Source organism: Thermobia domestica, chromosome 2 (assembly GCF_964235325.1).
Source record: "Thermobia domestica chromosome 2, izTheDome1.hap1.1, whole genome shotgun sequence".
Taxonomy (NCBI): Eukaryota; Metazoa; Arthropoda; class Insecta; order Zygentoma; family Lepismatidae; genus Thermobia; species Thermobia domestica.
In genome coordinates this window covers 384919031-384941992 of record NC_137455.1, presented here as the reverse complement: position 1 = coordinate 384941992, position 22962 = coordinate 384919031, and the positions used below count along the sequence as shown (strand labels likewise).

The following is a 22962-nucleotide window of genomic DNA, read 5'->3' as shown; positions in this document are numbered from 1 at the left end:
AGTAGAAAGTGGATCCAATTGGCTAAGGATAGAAGTCAGTGGAGAGCTTTTGTGAACGCGGCATTGAACCTCCGGGTTCCATAGGCCATAGAGTTAGTTAGTTAGAAGACGTCCCATGTAAATAACATGGGAAAGATTTTTCAGTTCACCATAAGACCACTCTAAAGTTAGAAACTTTTATTTTTACTGATTTACTTAGGTAATGATAACAAAAACGTACAAGCATACTGAATTTCACGTGTTTATTCCAATTACAAATACCTAAGATATATTATAGGTCCAAAAAATGACCCATTTAAACAACATACGGAATTTCTTCATCTCCCCTTTAGACCATCTAAAAATTAAATATTTTCACTTTTGGTAATTTTTCTATCGGTTAGTCCCGGAAACCTACAATCGTGTCAAATTTAGTCATTGTAGCCCTACAGGAAGTGCTCAATAATTTTGGGGTGTAAAACATGTCCCATATAAATAACATGGGAAATATCTTTCACTTCCCCATAAAGACACACTAAAGTTGGAAATTTTTATTTTTGTTGGTTTCCTTAGATAATGCTATCGAAAACGTACAAGTATACCGAATTTCAAGTTTTTATTCTAATTCTAAGTACCTAAAACATGAGATTATATGTCAAAAAAAGACATTTTAAATAACATGGGGAAATTCTTCATCCCATCTTTAGACACCCTAAAAATTTTAAAAAAATGGCAATTTTTCTGTCGGTTAGTCCAGGAAAGCTACAATCATGCCAAATTTCATCCTTCCACGTCAACAAGAAGCAAGGGCGCCGATCCTGGGGGAAGGGCCGATCCCCCAAAGCTCATGTGAGCCCCCCTATTGTATTTATGAATATACATTATTTGGCATAATTTGAATACAATTTGTCTTAATATTCTCATATATATACCTTCTGCATCTGAATGGGCGCCCTCAAATTTACAGAAACATCGGCGCCCTTGACCAGAAGTACCCTTTTATTTTATGTCAGTTCATGTAGTATTATATATAGTTAAGATTAAGATTTATAGTGTATTTTGACACTGAGAAATTGAAGCAATACAAAATGAAATCTTTAAATTTTACGTCACACGATTATGCTGGCTAGACTAAAGGAGACAATGATGATAAGAAATGAATGAAATGGTAGAATGAAGAAAGTGGGAGGAAAAGGGAGAACCGCGAGGAAACCCGCACACTGTGTGAGTGTTTGTCCACCACAAAGTTCACTTGGCGCGAGCTGGGATCGAACCAGCGACCCCTAGCATCAGACATGAACGCTCTATTTTTTAAAAGTTAATTGACTCACCGAACATGTTTCATTAACTTACTTAAACTACTTATTACTAATCTTACTTGTTTCGCTCGTTTAACTAGCTTTTCCAATCACCTAGAACGACAGGGGCACGACACGAACACAGAAACATCGAAGACAATTAAAATCACAAATGCTCTCTCACTGGAAATTGAACCCGAGACCATGTACACCAAATGCACACGTGCTAACCAGTAGACCAGCGGGGAGGGCATTACTGAGCCACCGCGGTCCCAAAAAATCAATTTAAAGTAAACAGTACTTTTAATATTTATATGATGGGGACGTATTGCACTCCAAGGTGGCATTATAAGTTTTAATTTTTTAAAAAAAGTCTTCGGAGAGTGACTTAATTTTTTTAAAAAAAGTGAGTAGCCATGGTATTTGACAATAAGAGAGAATGCAGAAATTTACTTGAAAGAATGTAAAGACAATGAATATTGGCGTAATAAACATTTTTCGATCTTCTATTGTTTATTTTATAATTAGAAGCAAGCAAGGTTGTTTAATAGGATTTTATTTTTCATTCTTCAAAGCGAATACATTTGCTGCTGACATTTTTCATTATTTTTCTTTCAATTTCTTTTTTAAACTTAAGTCTCCTCTCTTATTTTTAATTTTAGAGAGAGCACCTCATTTTTTTTAAAAAAAGTGACATTTTAATCAGTCGTACTGTTTCTCAACAAAGCGTGTATTGTTTGCTCTCAAATAAGGACACGTATCATAAAAGAAGAAATTAATTACATTTTCATAAAAGATAGGATAAGGAAAAATGTATAACTCTCATTCTTCTCTCAAGGTTGTCAAGTTTTCCTTAAAATATCTGACACTAAATGCTGTCCGTCTTAGAATAAACACAAAACATATAAAGCAGCCAATGAAGTTGAGTATCTAAGCCATGTGGGATTTGTCGATGTATAAGGTCTATCAACGCCTTCCGCATCGATGGTGAAGATTTGTGGGAATCGTGGAAAACTGTCTAAAGGGTGTTAAATGTATGTTCATTTTTGTGTACCTTTGTTCCCTTGCGTCCTTTTGTATTGAAGCCTGAATTCTATGTCCATCTCTTAAAATCCCTTCGTGAAGGTTTCGACTTAGGGTTATCAGATACCCTCTTTCATCAAGACATGTCCTCTTTTTCGGTCCCAAAGGCGGTCCAGAAGAGATTTTGGATATAGTATACATGAAGCTGCATCAGTTCCCGAAGGAGCAGGACGCTCATACTTTTAGGGATTATTCATTGAGTATGTACGAACTTACAAAGGGGGTAACAAAGCGACTTTTATTTACTTATCGACTGATACGAAAATAAAAAAGTACGTATCTGTACTTTATATCTGCATGTGTAGTGCCCTTGTACTTTATCTATGACTATGTGTGTGTGTGGGGGGGGGGGATTTAACGCATATCGCATGTCTTGTGCACATGGATACTTCTAATTATTGCACTACGTAGAAAATTTATGGTATTTCATGTAGAAGTGGTAATAGAACACAGAAGAAACGCAGATCAGGGGGTTCTCATGTATACTATTACCGAGATTTTTTTAAAGGATGTTTTGGTGAGGTGAGGTGAGGTGACTTGGAGTTTGACGTCCTTTTCAGCAGCGAGGCTATTTGTTACGGGAACTCTGATTAACTTGGAATCCGAGCCACATGAGCTCCCACCGAGAGTCAAACCCGGGTCTCCCACGCCAAAGGTGTGTACGCTACCCGCTTAATCACGAAGGAACTCAATACGGTTTTTTGGAGGACTACAGAATACATATGCAGGGTATTCCGGAATTAAACTGACAAACTTCGCATACATGCTCAGGACCTGAACACAAGAAAAATAATTTATCTACGACTTTGGTTGGAAACGACCAAGTACAGAGACTTGGCTAATTAAAAATGATTAGTGGGAAAGGTCGTATAATAGCTACATTGAAACAAACAACCGATAAATCTTGCATACGTGTGTAGGATCCTTCATACAAGAAAATCGATCATTAATACAGAGATGAGGCCAATTCATTCTAACCACTCTTCGACCAATTGCACTAATAACCTTAAATTGATTCCATTTCCAGACTTACGTGTTTCCGACCAACATCCCACATAAACATTTTTCTTGTATTCAGATCTGTGTTGTGGTAGGTGCATAATTCAGTCCTAGGCCAAGTAAGTTTGTGGTGGACAACATCGTGTCCGTGAGTTTTCTTGGACTACTCCCGTTTCCTCCCACTTTCTCATTCCACCAATTCTTCCATTAACATTCAATTGCCTTAGTTATTCGTCTCCCTTAGCCTCAAGAGCGCAATCGTGGGACGTTAAACTGACAGATTTCATTTCATTCCATTTCTCAATGATCGAGGAAGTTATATAACTAATATAAAACAAAAACGTCTGACGCAGAATATAAAAAGTACTTTATATTCTGGTGTTTCTTTATATAACTTTAGCAACAAGTGCTTCTATAGTTACTGCGGTCAATATATTGCGTTCTTTCTTTTGCATCTTTCATATCGAATTCGCTTGAACTGCATGCCTAAGATGAAATTAGAATTCCTCGTGTGGGAAACTTTGTGAATAATCATCACCCTTCTTGTTCCTTTCTAGGTCAAACACACGCAAAATATATTCGAATCTCAGAAAGTAATTATTTTAATGGAAAGTCCAAGTACCATACTTAATATGTCTAACTGTAAAGGATCACAAAGGTAATGAACATGATTACAGTAATTGCCATATTTGCTCTTTCTCTTCCCATTTGTTTTCTTCCCTTCTAAGTCAAGGATCAAGAAACACTTGAAGACCTGTTCAATTATTTTAAATAAAATCTAAATAATAGGTTTGAGACTGTATTGGTTCAAGATTTTATTATTACTCCTTTTACTCTACTCTATTCCTCCATTATTTAAAGTTCTTAAATTGAGCATCAAAGTTACACAAGACACATAACAATTACACAACTAAGTTGAGTTCAGTTTTGTCTGAGTTTAACGTCCCTTTCAGCAGCGAGGCTATATGATACGAGACCTACTGATTAACCTAGAATCCGAACCACATGAGCTCCCACCAGGAATTGAACCCGGGTCTCCCACGCTAAAGACGCGTACGCTAACCACTTAGCCACGAAGGAGTATCACAACTAAGCACATATACTCAATACAATTACACAACATAATACAGGTCTGTGCGAAAGGAATATTTCGTTATATGATGCAGCTGATTATGTAGGAAAATAACCTCAGATTTTTTAAACATGCTTTTTCTTATAGTTATTCCGACATATGAACAACTTTTATAATGTATGGAATCCCACCCCTTTTCCCTCACAACCTCTTTTCTTAACTTCTACCTAAAATATCAAGAAACTCTGAAAGAAGTGTAAATTATTTTAAGTGAGAAAATCTATTACTGCAAATTATGGATCGTCGAAATATCAAATAATACTTTCGACAAAATAGATACTTTCAAATATCCTGGATAAGTGTTAACAAACAAAAATTATTTCGACGAAGAAATTAAATGTCGACTGAAAGCAGGAAATTCATGTTATCAGTCAGTTCAAACTCTTCTCTCGTCGAGAACTCTGAAGAGGAAATTGAAGCTTAAAGTATACAAAACGATAATAATGCCTGTTGTGATAGCTGCGATGGATGGTCGTTTGCTCTGAGGGTAGACTCAAAGTATTTGAGACAAAGATCCTAGAGCGAATATTCGGACCTAAGAGAAACAGGTATGGGGAATCTTCGTAATAAGGAACTGCATAATTTATACCGCTTACCAAACATTGTTAGTGTCATCAAGTCTAGAAGATCATATAGCCAGAATGGAGGAAAGTGGGAACACTTTCAAAGTTTTAACTGGAAATTAATCAGAAAACAACCATTAGGAAGACCTAGGTGTAGATGATAGAACAATATTAGGATGGATCTCGCAGAAATAGGAATACAAAGTAGAAACTAGATCTAGTTGGCTGAAGACAGAAGTCAATGGAGAGATTTTGTGAACGCAGCGTTGAACCTCCGGGTTTCCACAATTCATAGAGTTAGTTAAGTGAAAAATCCAAATATTAAATTTCACGTCTCTAAGCTTAAGTGATTCTGAGATATGAGCACTTTATAGCAGTTGGAACCTCGATCCAATTTTTAATTTTCTACGTCAAATTTCCAGATATCCTTCCTTAGTGGTATTTTACGTCACAAATCCTATGTACTATGTAAATTTGAAGTTTCTTAAGCAGTTTGACTTTGGCGTTAATCAGTCAATTATGTAGGACTTTTTTCTTTGTTTTACACCAAATACATATAAATATTAACTTGCAAATGGAACTAATGCATAAATAGGATAATTAAATATGTAAAAACTGTTATTGGAAAGAGTCCATTATTCAAAGTCATATACATTGAATTGAACATTTCTCTTTCATGATGTGTTAATCATGAATGATATTGTTCTATATTTGTTGTGGGTGATATCTCATTCTATATCTGAACGCAAGTCAATGAATATTAAATGAGCAGCTGAAATAACAAACGGATTCACACAGTCCATTAACATTGGTGTTGTAATGTACTTTTGAGTTAATATAAAATATAAATTGCTATAAATCATTATACTTCTGTAAAGGGAAAATCATTTTCCAATTTTTTTTTTAGGAAGTTTGATGTAGCATTGCAGAACGGAATGGTTTGGTAACATCAAATGTAGTATTCATAACTGATTCTTTGTTACTACAGTGAAATCTCCCATAACGGACACATTTCATTAGCGTTTCCCTTCATAATAGGAACAGATTTTTTTCTGGCAACAGCGTATATATATTTTCATAGAAGAGGACCATCCATTTTACGAACATGCTTAGATCAGTTTTATTTTATCTCTGATGTTTTAGTAATTCTTCATAACACGCAGAAATTAGTCTTAGTTCATTCGTATTTCGCTGAGAAAATTTATATGTAATTTGAAAATAAGTCTTCAATACAGGGTGGCCCAAAAGTAGATATACACCCCTGCATTGATCAAGTATAACAATGTAGCTTATAGGTTTGTTTGCTTCGGCTGTTCCGAGCTTAAGGTATAACTAAAAGTACATTAAGAACAAATAATAAAGAAACTAAGTCTACCTGGTGGATAACAAAAAGAAATTATATAAAATGCAATGAGTTTATCAGTACAAGACTGTATAGCCTACTTTTGGGCCACCCTGTATATTTTTTCCACTGGCCAAACAGTTATAAAGAAGCTTTAATCATAAAATTGACATCCACTCCATCTTTTTGGCAAGTAATTCATAAATTATCACAATTAGTTTCTTCTGTCTACATTTCAGTATCTAATAAAGATGTTGCATGCTCTTATTGGGTTACATTTACTTTTAAAATAGTCAATAAGAGTGTTAAGGAACTTCCATACAGGTATAACTTGTACTTAATAAGGAAATTATCACACAAATATTATATTTTCCATGTCACGTTCATTATAAACACATTCCTCAACGACATTTTTCTTTCTTTATGGTGGGGAATTTTCACAGTGATTACGCTGAAATTGGGTTATGTCTGTCTAACGGTACACCTCTGATTTACAGGGAAATAATTATGTCTCGTCGGTGCCTGTTTGTAGAGATTTCACTGCATTATTATTATTATTATTATTATTATTATTATTATTATTATTATTATTATTATTACAAGTACTATGGGCATTACTATTAAGAGTATATGTGTTAGTATTGGGACCTTCCTTCCTTCGTGATGTACTGCTTGAACTATTGTAGACTGTACTTTTAGATATCCGTGCGAGAGTGTGGGTGCAACATGACAGTGCACCTGCCCACTTCGCTGTGGATGTTCGCCATTATTCGGATACAAAATTACGTAATCGTTGGATTGAAAGAGGAGGCCCCATCCGGTGGTCAACACACTCCCAGAATCTTAACTCTCTCGACTCTTTCCTTTGAGGACACATCAAGTCCTTGGTGTGTGAATCGCAGGAGGACTTGCTTGCAAGAGTCTTAACTGCCTGCTTAATTGTGCAAGAGACGCCGGGAATATTTGAGTGAGTGAAACAAAATTTCCTTACGCGTTGTGATACATCCATTCAGGTTGTAGGCACATCTATCGTGGTTGGTGGTCGTCATTTTGTGCAGTCTCTGTGGGTTTTTGGTACGTACAGTGCAGCAGTACTTTGTTTGTACTGAACCTTACATACTCAGATGTAGTGTTATGCACAATAAAGCAGGTTATATTGACTTGATAATACATTTTTATTAATATTTCGAACTTGTTCCCACAAATTGCTGTAACTTCAAGATGGCGTGATGCTTGAACTGGCCATTTTCGACCTTCGGTTTCCTATCTCTAAATACGTATATTGGATCCCTTTATCACCTGTGTAAATTTGACCCAAGTGGTCAAGTAAATTTTTTATCATAATTTTGGGCTACATTTTCTTAACCATATAATATACTGTTATCTTTCTAGCGTGTCACATTGAAAACCTTGATGATGGCATACTTCAGGTTCATTTACATCGTAATAGGTGACGTAGCTATCGCACACCATATACATTTTTAGGTGTACAAAAATAAGTTTTTCTAGACTTGTTCAAAAACTACGCATGAGGATGCACACTTACCTATTTCATTTCGTTCAGCTTAGTATGATATATCAATTAGTACATCTCATCTTTGCACATGTTTTCCATTATACGCTTACCTGTCAAATTAATTATATATCTTTATGTTACATGATCAGAAATATGGTGGGATCGCGGTGGTTCAGTGGTAGAGCGTTCAACTGTGGTGCTTGGGAACCCGGGTTCAATCCTAGCCCCCGCCAAGTGAACTTTGTGGTGGACAAACAACGTGTGCGTGGATTTTCTCGGGGTTCTCCCGTTTCCTCCCACTTTTTTCATTCCACCATTTCATTCATTACTCATCATCGCCGTCTCCTTTAGCCTAACCGACATAAGCGTGGGACGTAAAACTCAAAGATTTCATTTTTTTCAGAGATATGGTCTCGAAAGTCCGTCGTTCGATTCTTGTGTATGTCACAATTTTTTTAATTATTTTTTTTCAAGAAGATTTGAACTCATGTGGGCTCAAGCTTCTTTCAAGCAGTTTGTAAAACTTGTTCGGTTCATTAAGGTAGATGCAATGGCAGAAGTCCTTTACCTGGCACATGTCTATATCTTTTTCCTTATCCTGACATTTTCCCTTACTTGCTACTTTTACACAATATACATCTTGTCAAATGTCAGCTATACTTTGTCATGTTATTTTGTTGAGTCAATATTTTGATATTGACTAACATGCCAGACAATGCTTTCTACAGAGTGAAGTGATTTATATCCGCAAACATAAACATTATTTTATTGTGGAAATTCTTATTTTCGACTTCATCAGCTATATTGGTAAGTTCACGGTGGACGATGTCACCTCCTGTGAGGTCAATTGAGGGTAACGCTTGTGATATTGATCATTGGAGGTTTATGTCCTAAACCTTCTAAAACTTTCGATTTACATCAAGACAATGTGATTGTGGGTGTTTCCTAACATTTAAAGTTTGTTACCTTTTATGGATAAGAGAAGAAAGGGGGTTGGGTTTCGTAAAACCAGCCTTTGAATAAAACCACGAACACCGAGTTTGTGAGGGGAGTGTGCATAAGATTTTGACAGAGAAACTTCGTTGGACGAAAGGTCATGGAGCTACCTCAATACTTAAATGTATTGCAATCAGCTGATATATTGAAGGGACTTTACATTACAAACCATTACATTTTACGAACCAAAGATTTTATTTTACCTACCCAAATTCTGCTGCATTTTTTTAAAAAATATGTATTTTGTGTATTTCATTTATAATTACAATATTAGCTCTGTTAAAGCTACATCCCGAATTTAGTATTCATGTATTTTCATGAAAGAACTATACAATTTAAATATTGATGTTACCAGCTTTTCATAAAGCTGGTGGTGGAGACGACATCCCCAATCTGTTGGGCAACAATTTTCTTACATTTTCTAGGTTGCCCTCAGTGCTTTGTTGATACTATTTACAGTGACAAAACACTTATAAAAAATTTTTTGTTCTATTAATCACCTGTCGCGCTTCACCTTGGCATTGACACTAACCTTTTATACCTTCCTTGAATGTTTATGGTTTGTATGAAGTCATATATGCGGTGTTCAGAGTACAAGGAAATTATATTTAATTGTGAAAGTTGTCAGAAACAGAGACGAAAAGTTTGTATGACAAGTTTAACTAAATGTAAAAGCTAACACTGTTTCACTATTATAAGAGCTATTTACAATATTTGGACATCAACATTTCAAGCTTTCAAATAAGCTTCAGAGCCCAGGTACATCAACTATTTATTGATTTTAGAAAGGCTCACAACTCGCTTAGAAGAGAAACATTGTACAACGTTCTTACAGAATTTGAAATACCGAAAAAGCTAATCAGATTAAGAAAGATAGGTTTAAATGAATCCCAAAGTAAAGTCCGGGTAGGAAAACTTTTGTCTACGAGCTTTCACATCGAGAATGGCCTGAAACAAGGAGATGCGTTGTCGCCATTATTATTTAACTTCGTTCTGGAATACGCTATAAGGAAAATCAAAGATAGCAACCAGGGCCTACAGTTGAACGGTATTCACCAGGTTATGGCGTATGCTGATGATGTAAATTTAATAATGGATGATAGGAGAACAATAGAAAGAAATGCAGAGATCTTATTAAACGCTTGCAGAGACATGGGTTTAGAAGTAAATGCGGAGACAACTAAATACATGGAAGTGCATCGGGACCGGTATACAGCAAATTGTGGATGTGTCAAAATATTAAATAATACTTTAGAAAAGTAGATACTATCAGATATCTAGGATCAATATTAACAGAGGAAAATCATATTCACGAAGAAATTAAACGTCGATTAAAGATAGGGAATTTGTGTTATTATTCAGTTCAAAATCTCTTGTCGTCGCGAATTCTGTCGAGGAAGCTTAAAATGTATAAAACGATAATCATGTCTGTTGTTCTGTATGGTTGCGAAACATGGTTGCTTACTCTGAAAGAAGAATTAAACTGAAAGTATTTGAGAACAGGATTCTGAGAAGAATATTCGGACCCAAGAGGAATGTGAATGGGGAATTGCGTAATCTTCATAACGAGGAACTACATAATTTATATGGTTTGCCAAACATTATTAGGGTCATCAAGTCTATAAGGCTTAGGTGGGCAGGTCATGTAGCTAAGATGGAAGAAAGTAGGAACACTTTCAAAATGTAAACTGGTAATCCAACGGGAATAAACCCATTAGGATGACCTAGGCGCAGATGAGAGGACAATATTAAGATTGATCTTGCAGAAATAAAAATACAAAGTAGAAACCGAATCCAGTTAGCTAAGGATAGAAGTCAGTGGAGAGCTTTTGTGAACACGGCATTGAACCTCCGGGTTCCATAGACCATAGAATTAGTTAGTTAGTTAGTTAATAAGCTTCAGATAAAGATCTTAAAGATCAAACATGTTCAAAATGGCCACAAAGTTCATTATTATTCCATTGTGCACTCAACGTGTCATATAAGTGTAAAGAAACTTGTATGTAGCGCCAGCTGTGGGAAGTAAACAAATTCAAATTGTAATTAGCATGATTGATTGAATGGTTTGGGTGTTTAATAAAGACAATAGCGATGAGACTTTTGACCTTGTCACGAATGGTCAATGCTGTTCAGTAAAACAATTCGAAAATAAAAACAATGATAAAAATTGTAATTTCCAAAGAAGTCTAAATTGAATAGAAGCTTGATGAAATATAGACGAGAGAATATAAAGATAAATTAGACAACAAAAGTAATAAAAAGGTAAAACAATAACAAAATACGAGGGCTATCCAGAAAGTAGATTACGTTTTGGAATAAAAAATCAACAAAGTATAGGAAACAAATCTATATATATAAAAGAGAACGTACAAATCCTTTGTTAGCTCATCACGCTAATACGGCTGAACCAATTTCTTTCATTTTTGGGGGGTTATTAAGATTTGGACCCTAGATGGTTTTTATCATATCACTTTAATTTTCAATTACCAGTGTCTTGAGATAATTGACCATTCAAGTGTCCATAACGTAGAAATCCTTTGTTAGCTCATCATAGCTAAATCTAACCGTATTTATATGCAACCCACATGACCGTGTCACTCGGCGGGTTAACATAAATGACAGGCGATATAATGTTAACATTTACTGCAATCTTCTATGGTTTTTATCATATCACTTGAAAGCGAAAAAGTAAAAATTATCTAAGTAACAAAGTTTATTGCGTTCCGGGGTGACCCCAGCGAAGCGGGGTGAACGCTGCTAGTTTTATTATATACAGATGAAAGCCACACACAAATACTACTTTTCGACATAGTCACCATTCAAATTAAGGCATTTATCGTAGCGATGTACGAGCTTGGAAATTCCTTCGTCGAAAAATTCGGCCGCCTGCGACTTCAACCACTTCGTTACCTCTTCTTGCAGCTGTTCGTCGTCATCAAAACGCTGCATAGCCAGCCACTTCTTCATTGCTGGGAATAGGTGGAAGTCGCTCGGTGCCAGGTCGGGACTGTACGGCGGATGAGGAAACAACTCCCACTGAAAAGATTCAAGAACTTCACGCGTGACATTTGCCGGGCGTTGTCGTGAATCAACAAGATCTTAGAGCTCAACATTCCTCTGCGCTTGTTTTGAATTGCTCTTCTGAGGTTTTGCAGAGTTTGGCAATACCTTTGAGCGTTTATTGTAGTGCCTCTTTCCAGGAAGTCCACCAAAATCACACCTTTTCTGTCCCAAAAAACAGTCGCCATCATCTTCCTTGCCGACATTGTTTGCATGCATTTCTTGGGTTTTTGGGGAGAACCTGTGTGCCCCCACTGCATTGATTGCAATTTCGTTTCACAGTTCACGTGTTTCACCCATGTTTCGTCACCAGTAACGATGCGATCGAGTAAAGAGTCACCATCCTTATTGTAGGCGTCCAAAAAGTGCAACGCTGCAGCCATTCGCTGATTTTTGTGGTCCTCTGTCAAGATTTTTGGAATCCATCTTGCACAAAACTTGTGGTAACCAAGCTTTTCGCTGATGATTTCGTGCAACAAACTTCGCGAAATTTGTGGAAAACTCAAAGAAAGTTCCGTTATTGTGAACTTTCGATTTTCACGGACTTTAACATCGACTTTATCGACAAGTTCGGCAGTCACTTTGCTGGGTCTCCCACTTCGATCTTCGTCGTGAACATTGGTTCGGCCATTTTTAAATCTTATGATTCACTGTCGCACTCCACCTTCAGTGATAATGTTGTCCCCATACACTTCACACAGCTGCCGATAGATTTCTATCGGTTTACAGTTTTTGTGCTGTCAGAAACCTTATTACTGCACGCACCTCGCAGCTCGCGGGATTTTCAATTAACGCAGACATTTCAAACCGTCACAGTATCTTAACGGAGCACAGCACGAACCTCTCACTAGCACGGCTAGATGCCGACTGAGCTGCGCAACGCTCTGACCCCAAGATGGCCGCGCTAGCCCCGCCCCTAGCGGACACAGACGAAAACGTAATCTACTTTCTGGATAGCCCTCGTAGATGACATAAAAATTAAGAAAAAAGAAAAGAAAAAGTTCTGGAGGGACATCGATGCAACCAGGTTAGTTGTCGCCCGGGGCAACAGCTTAGCTTAGCGTCTCCCACTCCCTGATCAAGCAAACCAAAATGCTCTCCGACTACACTTGATATTGGCATCACACAGTAATTCTCCTATTCTATTTTTCTTCAAGTAGTAAAGGTTGATTTGAAAATTGCAGTACATAATTTCATTTTTAGTATAAGATAGAACACCAACTAATTAGTATTGGATTGCCAAATGATCTGAAAGTAGCATGCTTGATATATTCTTGTAGTCTTATCATAATAACTGCAAATCCGAATGTTTTTGAAGATCTTTAGTTTGATAAATCTACTTCCCTTGCCTTATAGTAAAAATAAATATTTGCCCAGTTTTGCGCCCTTCCAATCCGGCGCCAGGGGAAGAAGCCCCGTTTCCCCCTCCCCTTTAGTTATGTCACTGGAATCACCCAAAACTTGCATTTGCCAATGAACTAACTATTTGGAAGTTGAAACACTCATTGTTCCATGTATAGGGTATGGATAGACACTGTTACTCACCGTTATCGGTTAAGGTGTTAAACGATATACTGCATTAACGAATTCGGCTGAGATAATCGATCTACATTACAAAAGACAAGATTTTTAAAAAGTAGCTTTCGATCACGATTTATTATAAAAGAAATATTTCAGTTTAACGTCCCATGATTATGGTCTTTAGGCTAAGGGAGACGGATAATTAAGGCAAGTAAGTGATGATCAATGGAATGAGAATATGAGAGGAGACGAGGGTACCACAAGAAAACCCACGGACATGATGTTGTCCACCACAAACTTACTTCGTCGGAGATCGAACCAGTGACCTCACACACCAAAGGTAAATGTTCTACCACTGAGCCACCATGCCTCCCTCAAGAGTTATTGTGTAGAGTAACGGGCGGAGGGACTAATATCACAATCTTATAAGGCCCGCCAACATTATCCTAGTAAAGTTGAAGAGAGACCATGAAAAAGTTAAAGGGATAAATAAAAGAAACTATCTAACTCCTTGGAACAAGAAGGTTCGATGCCGCGTTCACAAAAGTTCTCCACTGACTTCTATCCTTAGCCAACTGGATCCAGTTTCTATTTGAATTCCCATTTCTGCGAGATCCATCTTAATATTGTCCTCCCATCTGTGCCTAGGTTTTCCTAATGGTCGTTTTCCGGTTGGTCTTCCAGTCAAGACTTTGAAAGCGTTTCTACTTTCTTCCATTCTGGGTACATGACATGCCCATTGAAACCTCCCCGATTCGATGACCCTAACAGTGTTTCGTAAACCGTATATATTACCACGTTATGAAGTTTCCGCCATTCCCAATTCCCGTTCTTCTTGGGTCCAAATATTCGTCTCAGGATCTTGTTCTTAAATAATTTCAGTCTACGTTCTTCCCTCAGAGTAAGTGACCATGTCTTGCAACCATACAGAACAACAGGCATGATTACCGTTTTTGTATATATTAAGCTTCAAATTCCTCGCCAGAATTCGCGACGACAAGAGATTTTGAACTGAATAATAACACGAATTCCCTGCTTTTAGTCGACATTTAATTTGTTCATGAATATAATTTTCGTCTGTTAATATTGATCCTAGATATCTGAAAGTATTCACTTTATCTAAAGTATTATATAATATTTTAAAGCATCCATCATTTGCCGTACTACGATCCCAACAAACTTGCATGTATTATGAACGAAATCAAAATAGACACAACTGAAAATCATAACAAAAATTACATTAATCGTTACTGTTACAAGCATAATGTTAATACACTTATGTACAAAGAGTTACTAACAAATTTTAATCACAATTCTGGTTTGGCATCAAGTAAAAATGACCAGTTTAACAAGCAAGCTTTGCGGAAATCGCAAAGGGTATCAATCGTTCGTGCTACTTTAGTGCTCGTCAGTGCTACAAGCAGAGCGTTATAGTGTTCCTACACACGAAAAGTTATTAACAAATTAAAGTGGTGATTTCTGATTAACGTCAAGTGAAAATGGCGTATATCTTGCAAAAAATGAAACGGGTGTTAATAATTAGTGCTAGGTCTGTGCTGATTAGTGCCATAATCTCAACGTTAGTGTTCCTGAAAACGGAAAGTTATTAATACAGTAATGTGGCGATTCTGGCTTCACGTGAAGCGAAAATCGCATAAATTTTGCGGAAAAGGAAAAAAGTGCTAATCGTTAGTGCTAGGTTAGTTCAAAATATTACAGTTTTCCTTCGCCACTAAAAATTGAAAACTTCCTTTTTCCTCTGAAATATCTGTCAATCTAACTGGTTTCAGGCGATGATTCCATTTGTTTGTAGTGACTAATGTCCTTTTAGCAATAATTCCTTATATGTGGTCCGAATAACATTTTTGTGAACACCGTACCACTTACTTGTAGCAGGATTTTTGGAAGCAATATTTGCATGTTCTTTTTCAATAGAATAGCGCAGGCTAAACAAGCATTCAATAGGAAAAGAGGACTACTAACATCATGAAACGTGTCGTTGGACATTCGTAAATGATTTATTAAGATCCTGGCATGGAGCGTGGCACTTTACGGATCAGAGACGTGGACATTGAGAAAAACTGAAATATCCAAGCTGGAAGCATTTTGTGGGGTTGGCGCATATCATGGACCGAAAGGAAAAGGAATGAAGACGTACTAAAGAAAGCTAATGAAGGACGACATATCATGAAGATAATAGGAAAAAGAAGAAAGAACATGCTTGGCCCACTTATTCGACACTCCGATTGGATCACCGTACTGATAGAGGGAAAAGCCAGAAAGAAACTCATAAAGAGGAAGACCAAGGATAGAATATCTAGATGCAGTTACGAAGAAGAGACTTTATCAAAGTATAAAACAGCTCTCCCAAGGCAGAGAAAAGTTTTAAAATTTCCATATTGCCCACCAACTTATGGTTGAGGTAAACAAGAAAATCTCAGATATTGTAATTGTGGTTGAATAGCCATTTTATCAATAATTAAAAATCTTTTTTCTACTGTTGATCACCTAAAGACTAACGTAGATCTAAGGGTTGTTGCAATATGAGATCGCAGAGTTTTCTTTGGAAGGGGCCTATTTAGCATTTAATGGTAGATCTACTGAGCATAATAAGCAATTATGCCTCTTGAGTTGAATTGTAATTCGACAGGGACTTACTTTGCCGTAGTATACAGTTCCGACTATTACTCTCACTCAACATGTGTTTATTTGATCTAATTCTGTCAATAGTCATTAGTAAGTTATCACATTTTCTCGTCAGTGCTTTAGTTGTGGTTCTTAATACTCTTACTAGTAATCCCATGATTAACGCGTTTGAAAGAAAGGTTTTGTTTAGTTTCAAGTGCAAGATTTGTCATGTTTGTTTACGGCTGAAAGTGTTTGATATATGTGTGGGCTGATTAGGATTTATAATCGTGCAATTACTGACTTTATTTGAATTATTAATAACAAAAGTGGGATTGTTTTTAGTTTTTACGCATGACATTTCTTTTCAAAGATCTTCTAGTGGGACTTAGTTATTTCTTGCATGTAAAATATAACTTATGATTTTTCAAATACTCATAAAATTTGAAATCGCTCCTTTTCTGTTGTATTTTACAGTCGGTTCTATGCTCTTGTCAAAATGCCTGCTGTAAAATATACTATGACCAAATGGTTGCCAGTACTTATTATGAAATGACTAACAGTGGCGTATTTAGGGGGGTGGCTTCCGGGCTTAAGCCCCCCCCGAAATCTTACTTAGTATAGTAAAGTAAATGAAATATCTTGCAGAATTTTTACATTTCCAGGCAAAGCCCCCCCGAAAGTTAGCAAAGCCCCTCCCGAAACAAAATCGTAAATACGCCACTGATGACTAATATCGGGGTTTTGTTGTGAAATAACTTTTTAACTATTAGATCTTTAAATTTATATCATAAGAGAATTCATGACATGATACCTTTCTGTTTTTCCTCGTGGTTCCTTTGCACTAGTTTACGGCAAACCATATAGAGGCGATTTTTGTTGACTTGAAGCTAGAATCGCAACTTTAATTTGTTAATTCTCCATACGTATGAACACTAACCAACATTAACAATTCGGATCCTTTTCGTTTTCCGCAAAGTTAATTTGTAGAAGTGGGGATTGTGACTCGATGTCAAGCCAGAATGACAATTATAATTTGTTAATAATATTCTTTACGTAGAAGCACTAAAGTTGTGCTTGTAGTAGTAACGTAGCATTAACGATTGGCATCCTTTTAGTTTTGCGCAAACGTTATTTGTAAATGTGACGAATTTTATTTGACGTTAAGCCATAAACGCCACTTTCATTTACTAGTGGCATTCCGTGTGTAGGGGGACTAGCACTAACGATTGGCACCCTTTTTGTTTTCTGCAAAACTATTTGCAAACGCTGCGATTTTAGCTTGACGTCATACCTGAATTGCCACTTTAGTTAACTAATAACTTTCCGTATGTAGGAGCACTAACATTGAATTAGTAGCACTAGGAATTGACATTCTTTTCGTTTCTCTTAAAGCTTATTTGTAGAAGTGGTGATTTTGGCTTGACGCCATTTTAATTTGTTAATAACTTTCCGTACGTACGAGCATAGCCAGGAATAACGTAGTATTAATGATTGTCAACTTTTTTGTTGTGCAGAAGGATTATTTGTAAATGTGACGGGTTTTGCTTCACGTTAAGCTAGAATCGTCACTTTAATTTATAAATAGCTTTCCGTACGTAGGAGTACTAATGCTGTGTTTGCAGGACTAACTAGCACTAACAATTGACACCCTTTTCGTTTTCCGCAAAGTGTATTTGCGGAAGTGTCGATTTTGACTTGACGTTAGAGGTCTGCATGGACCGCTAATTTTTGCCTGGGCCCGGCCAGGCCCGTGAATTTATAATGTGAGGCCCGACCCAAATCCGAAATATGTTTCAGCATTTAGGCCCGAGCTCGGGTGATAATCAAATGAGTCCGAAATGAGCCCGAATTACAGAAACATAATAATTAAGGCAAAATTGTTTTTATTTACAGCAATTAGAGATTTAAGTTTGCAGTTGTGTTTTAAAAGTTCTCCAGAAAGAATGTCCAATAAATATCATTATACAATGTAGTTACAAAGTTAGGCCCGAAAATGGCCGAAAAATATGGTTATATATTTAAAAATTTATGGCCCGGGCCCGAAGTGGTATATGTTTTGTGGGCCCGACCCCGTGCAGACCTCTAACACAAAGCCTGTATAGTTGCAAAAATGTCAGTGCTGACCCTATGCGCCTTGCTTTGTGTTCCGGAGTCAATTGCTTTGACACCAACTGGCATCCAACTTCTTGAACAACAGGCGCTCTGTGACAATTATGTGTAATAAGGAGCGGGAAATGTGCAGAAACTTCTTGCTCATGATGTTAAGCTCATAGACTTGGCACAGCTGACGATGGATTTCAATCGGCGCTATGCCCCGTGCATTCAAAAATTTTATCACCACTCACACTTCACACGCGGCTAGAGCTGGGATAGGAACGTCCGGCTTCAACCACTGCCACGACGCTACTGAGAGCACTAGGAAAGTTCCGCTGGCGCATGTGCCATGCTAGGACCTTGCTCTCTCGCGTGCACGCAGTCGCTTCACGCAACATACCGGTACGGTTTCCTAGGCTTGGAACGCGTAGGAAAGTTACTTTCTGGATGTGCCTCGTAATAGAAATATCTTCGATTGTTGTATTCAAAGGGAATGTTTTATTAAAAAATCGGTTGACAAGTAGAAGAGAAAGAACAATTAATAAGTTCTAGTCTATTCCTAAAAGCGAACTTATTCATTGCGACTACAAACATTGAAAGAGATCGAGAGACAGTGACTGCTGTTGGGTAATTTGTTTAAATATTGAAGGCATAAACTGTCAAAAACTAAGTAAATAAATATGTCAGACAAGGTTTTATTAAAAACCGTAAATTAGATCGTAACGAATGTAATGTTTGTGAATTACGACCATCAAATTTCAGTGATTTGTGTGATTCTTTGCAATAGACAAAAGTGATTGTCCAAGCAAAGCTAATAGCAGTAGTTCGAGTGTAGGTCAAAGTAGTAAAGAAAAAATTTCCGAACTCACTGGATGAAAGAATAGTGGTCATTTGATATTATTATTGGTATACGGACAAAATCTCGCGGCCGAAACATCGCCGCCCAAAATCTCGCCGGCCAAAACCTCGCGGGACAAAATCTCGCCGGGCCAAAACCTCGCGTGGCCAAAACCTCGCCGCCCAAACCCTCGCGGGACAAAATCTCGCCGGGCCAAAACCTCGCGTGGCCAAAACGTCGCCGCCCAAAACCTCGCGGGACAAAATCTCGCCGGGCCAAAACCTCGCGTGGTCAAAACCTCGCGTGGCCAAAACCTCGCCGCCCAAAACCTCGCGGGACAAAATCTCGCCGGGCCAAAACCTCGCCGCCCAAAATCTCGCCGTGCCAAAACCTCGCCGCGAATGAAACTTTTCTTTAAAATTTACCCAATGTGTTTCTTAATATGCAATTCCACATTACAAATAATAATAATAATAATAATAATAATAATAATAATAATAATAATAATAATAATAATAATAATAATAATAACAACATACAAAACATCGTGTGCGTGGGCTTTTTCGGGTTATTCCCGTTTCCTCCCACTTTCTTTATTCGATCATTTCCTTCATCCTGGTCATCTACGCCTTCTTTAACCTATAGTACATAATCAAGGGACGTCGTAAAAACTCATATATTGTTTCATATTTTCATAAATATTATTAGATTTTTGTTAAAATTTTAAGTTTTTGGATGTTCCAAAGTTCACGAAACTAACCTCGTTAGTTGTCATTACTTTCCTTATGCAGACTTTCTTTCCCTATAACCAGTTTAAAAATATCCTGTCGCCCTACCTTCACATTGAAATCCTCTAATACAGAAATAGAATTTTCATATGGTATCGCGGGACTTGGTCAAATACCCGTGATACTTCTTCTGAAACAGCGTCTTTTATACCGTCATCCTTATCATCTGTTGGAACATTTACATTTTGGTCAGGCGAGATTTTGGGTATGGCGATATTTTGGGGCGCGAGGTTTTGGCCCGGCGAGATTTTGGCCCGCGAGGTTTTGGGTGGCGAGGTTTTGGCCAGGCGAGGTTTTGGCCCCGCGAGATTTTTGCCCGCGAGGTTTTGGCCAGGCGAGATTTTGTCCCGCGAGGTTTTGGGCGGCGAGGTTTTGGCCAGGCGAGGTTTCGGCCTGGCGAGATTTTGGGCCGCGAGGTTTTGGGAGGCGAGGTTTTGGCCAGGCGAGGTTTTGGTCCACGAGGTTGTCGCCGCGAGGTTCTGGCCGCGAGGTTTTGTACCCAAACCATTATTATTATACGAGCTAGAATATTAGGGTTGCTTATTTTAATTCTAAAATCGGGCATTTTATTGGACGGTATAGATGAGTATTGAAGTACACAAATATACCCGAACTATTAATTTTCCATTTTGACTACTGTTGAAAGTACCCTTGCTTTCATATCATAGAATAAATTTACAATAAATCCCTTGTATATACAACTGTAAGTGTGTCTAACTTACCTGTCCAATGATATGGCGGTGAGAGTAAAGACATTAGCTGCCACGCTTGCGTTGGCAACGAAGTTGTTGACCACACAGTAGAAGGTGCCAAAGGGCCAGTTGGAGTTCAGCATGAAGATGAAATTGAAGACACAGTTGAGGAAGGCCATCAACAGATTACAAACGCTCAGATTCACGAGGTAGTAGTTGGTCACAGTCCGCATACGACGATGCCCTGTAAACAGGAAATAGAAACTTTATTAGGTATGCTCAAGTAAAGAGCAAACAAAGGGAAAAGTTAAGAATTTATTAAAGGCTGTTCTAGAGAGAATTGTATTCAGGTATTTTACGCCCCAGGGATCAAGAATATTTTGCACCTAGTTTATTTGTTCGTACTCAGTTTTGTGGAAGCAAAAACAACACAAAACTGACAAAAGACGAAACATTATAGTTTGTCTTTTAAAAAAATGAAAAAATCACAAAAGAAAAATACTACTACGCTTATGTGTTATCTACGATTTACATAGAACGAGATGTACGGAAGAAATATTGTAGTTATAGCAATAAACTCTTTTTTAAAAAAAGAAATTCAGACGTTGATAATTTATACACCAACATCTATGAATATTTTGTTTATGGTGGAATGAAATAATTAAAGGTTTGGAGAAATGATTTTAATGTATGTGATTTTATGTTTATTTGTGTTGTTGAAATTTCGCAGGTACTGACAAATGTGAAACGAGTACATATTATGGTTTAATAGAAGGTTAATAGATTATTCACTTTTATGTTTTCTTAATGTTGAGATTATCTTCAAAGTGTTGATAAGATGTTTCTTTTTTCTTAAGAGTCTTCATACCGGCGAAATTAATGTACCGCTAATTTTACAGTAATTATGTGATATCTTCAAATAGATAAAAGATAATTAAAATATGGAACAAGAGCGCCCTAGACAATATTATTTTGCGTGAGGTACCGTTATCACAAATCACCTAGTGGCTTTCCGTTTTCAGCTGTTCAGAAACGCGAAAATAAATGCCGATTTTCAAAATGGCTCGAAATCGAAAGCAGATAAGTAAGTCTTGATAGCGGTATCTCATGTAAAATAATATTGTCTAGGGCGCTCTTGTTTCACATTTCGATTATCTTTTATCTATTTGAAGATATCACATAATTACTGTAAAATTAGCGGTATTTTAATTTCGCCGGGATGAAGACTCTTTAAGACTTTTGTTGCAACTTAGAAAAGCGAAGTAGTTTTGATTCTTGACTAGTGCTGAGGTTACCAACTTTTTGTACTTGTGGTGAAATAGTAAGTACGTGTACTTTTAATATACTTATTTATCATACTTGTCACTGCATGAACTTACACGATAACTTCTGTAGAGTAAATGACTTGGAAACAAATTTAGACAGAATTATATAGCAGTTCTTACAGATAAAGAATTCAGAAGTTAATTACAATGTAGCTGAATTGAATTATTTGAGTTGAACAGAGTCCGTTGCAATACAATCTTTTCAGTAAGTTTCCAAGTACAGTTAAGCAGTACTCCATTGTCTGCAATTCCGCCAGGAAAATGATTTTCTTCCTGCTTTGGTACTAGCAAACAACTAACCATATTTTTAACCGACTAAACAAAGGGGGGGGAGTTTCTCGATTGTACCCATATACAGGGTGTTAATGAACTATACCGACAAACTGAAGGAGGTGATTCCTCACACCAAAATAAGAGAAAAAGTTCATATGGACCTATGGGTAAAAGTGCATAGTTTCAGAGTTAGGGCTGTCCAAAATCGCAAAAAAGTCAAATTTCCAGAGGCTCTAGTTCGAATTCCAGAAGCTGTGGATGGTGGTTATTATTAGCATAAAGGAAGTCACGCATACGCAATCCAAAAGTGTATATTTCATTCATTTTCTGTAGGTGTACAGGATATTCCCCACAGGGTGTAATTCTCAGATATGCTCTCAATAGAGTTTTTCAGATGTACCGTAATTTCAAGGAGGGTCCATAGTAGGCAGGAGGTAAGCCTTGACAACAATCGACATCCAGTGCTTCGGGAGGGGGGGGGGTCGAAAGTGTTAGGAACCGGTAGCTCCATCTATTTTTGTGTTCGGGGTGCTGTGATGTATTTTGTTATGGTATATTTCAAGTTTTATTCACTAATAAGCGTGAAAGAAAACATTGCAGCATGAGTTTTCCCGAATACGAAAGACCGTGCTCCTGACGATCCTTAACACTTCCGACACCCCGCCCAAAGATTACGTGTTCATTGCTGTCAAAGGTTATTGTTTGCCTACTTTGGACCAATCATAAAGTCAGAGTACATCTCAAAATTCGGTTGATGTCTGGAAATATCACCCTGCAGGGAATACTCTGTACACCCATTGAACATTAATGAATTATGCATTTTTGGATTTAACAT

The 22962-nt window shown here is 37.2% G+C and overlaps 1 protein-coding gene across 1 annotated transcript in view; it reads right to left on the bottom strand.

The window, feature by feature from the left end:
* LOC145679908 (tachykinin-like peptides receptor 86C) overlaps nucleotides 1-20973 on the bottom strand; it is an 80031-nt gene extending 59058 nt beyond the window's left edge. The window contains exon 1 of the mRNA XM_081750417.1: nucleotides 20560-20973. Within this exon, the coding sequence (XP_081606543.1) occupies nucleotides 20560-20762 (203 nt within the window). The 5' untranslated portion in view covers nucleotides 20763-20973. The remainder of the gene's footprint in view (nucleotides 1-20559) is intronic.
* Between the last annotated feature and the right edge of the window lie 1989 nt (nucleotides 20974-22962).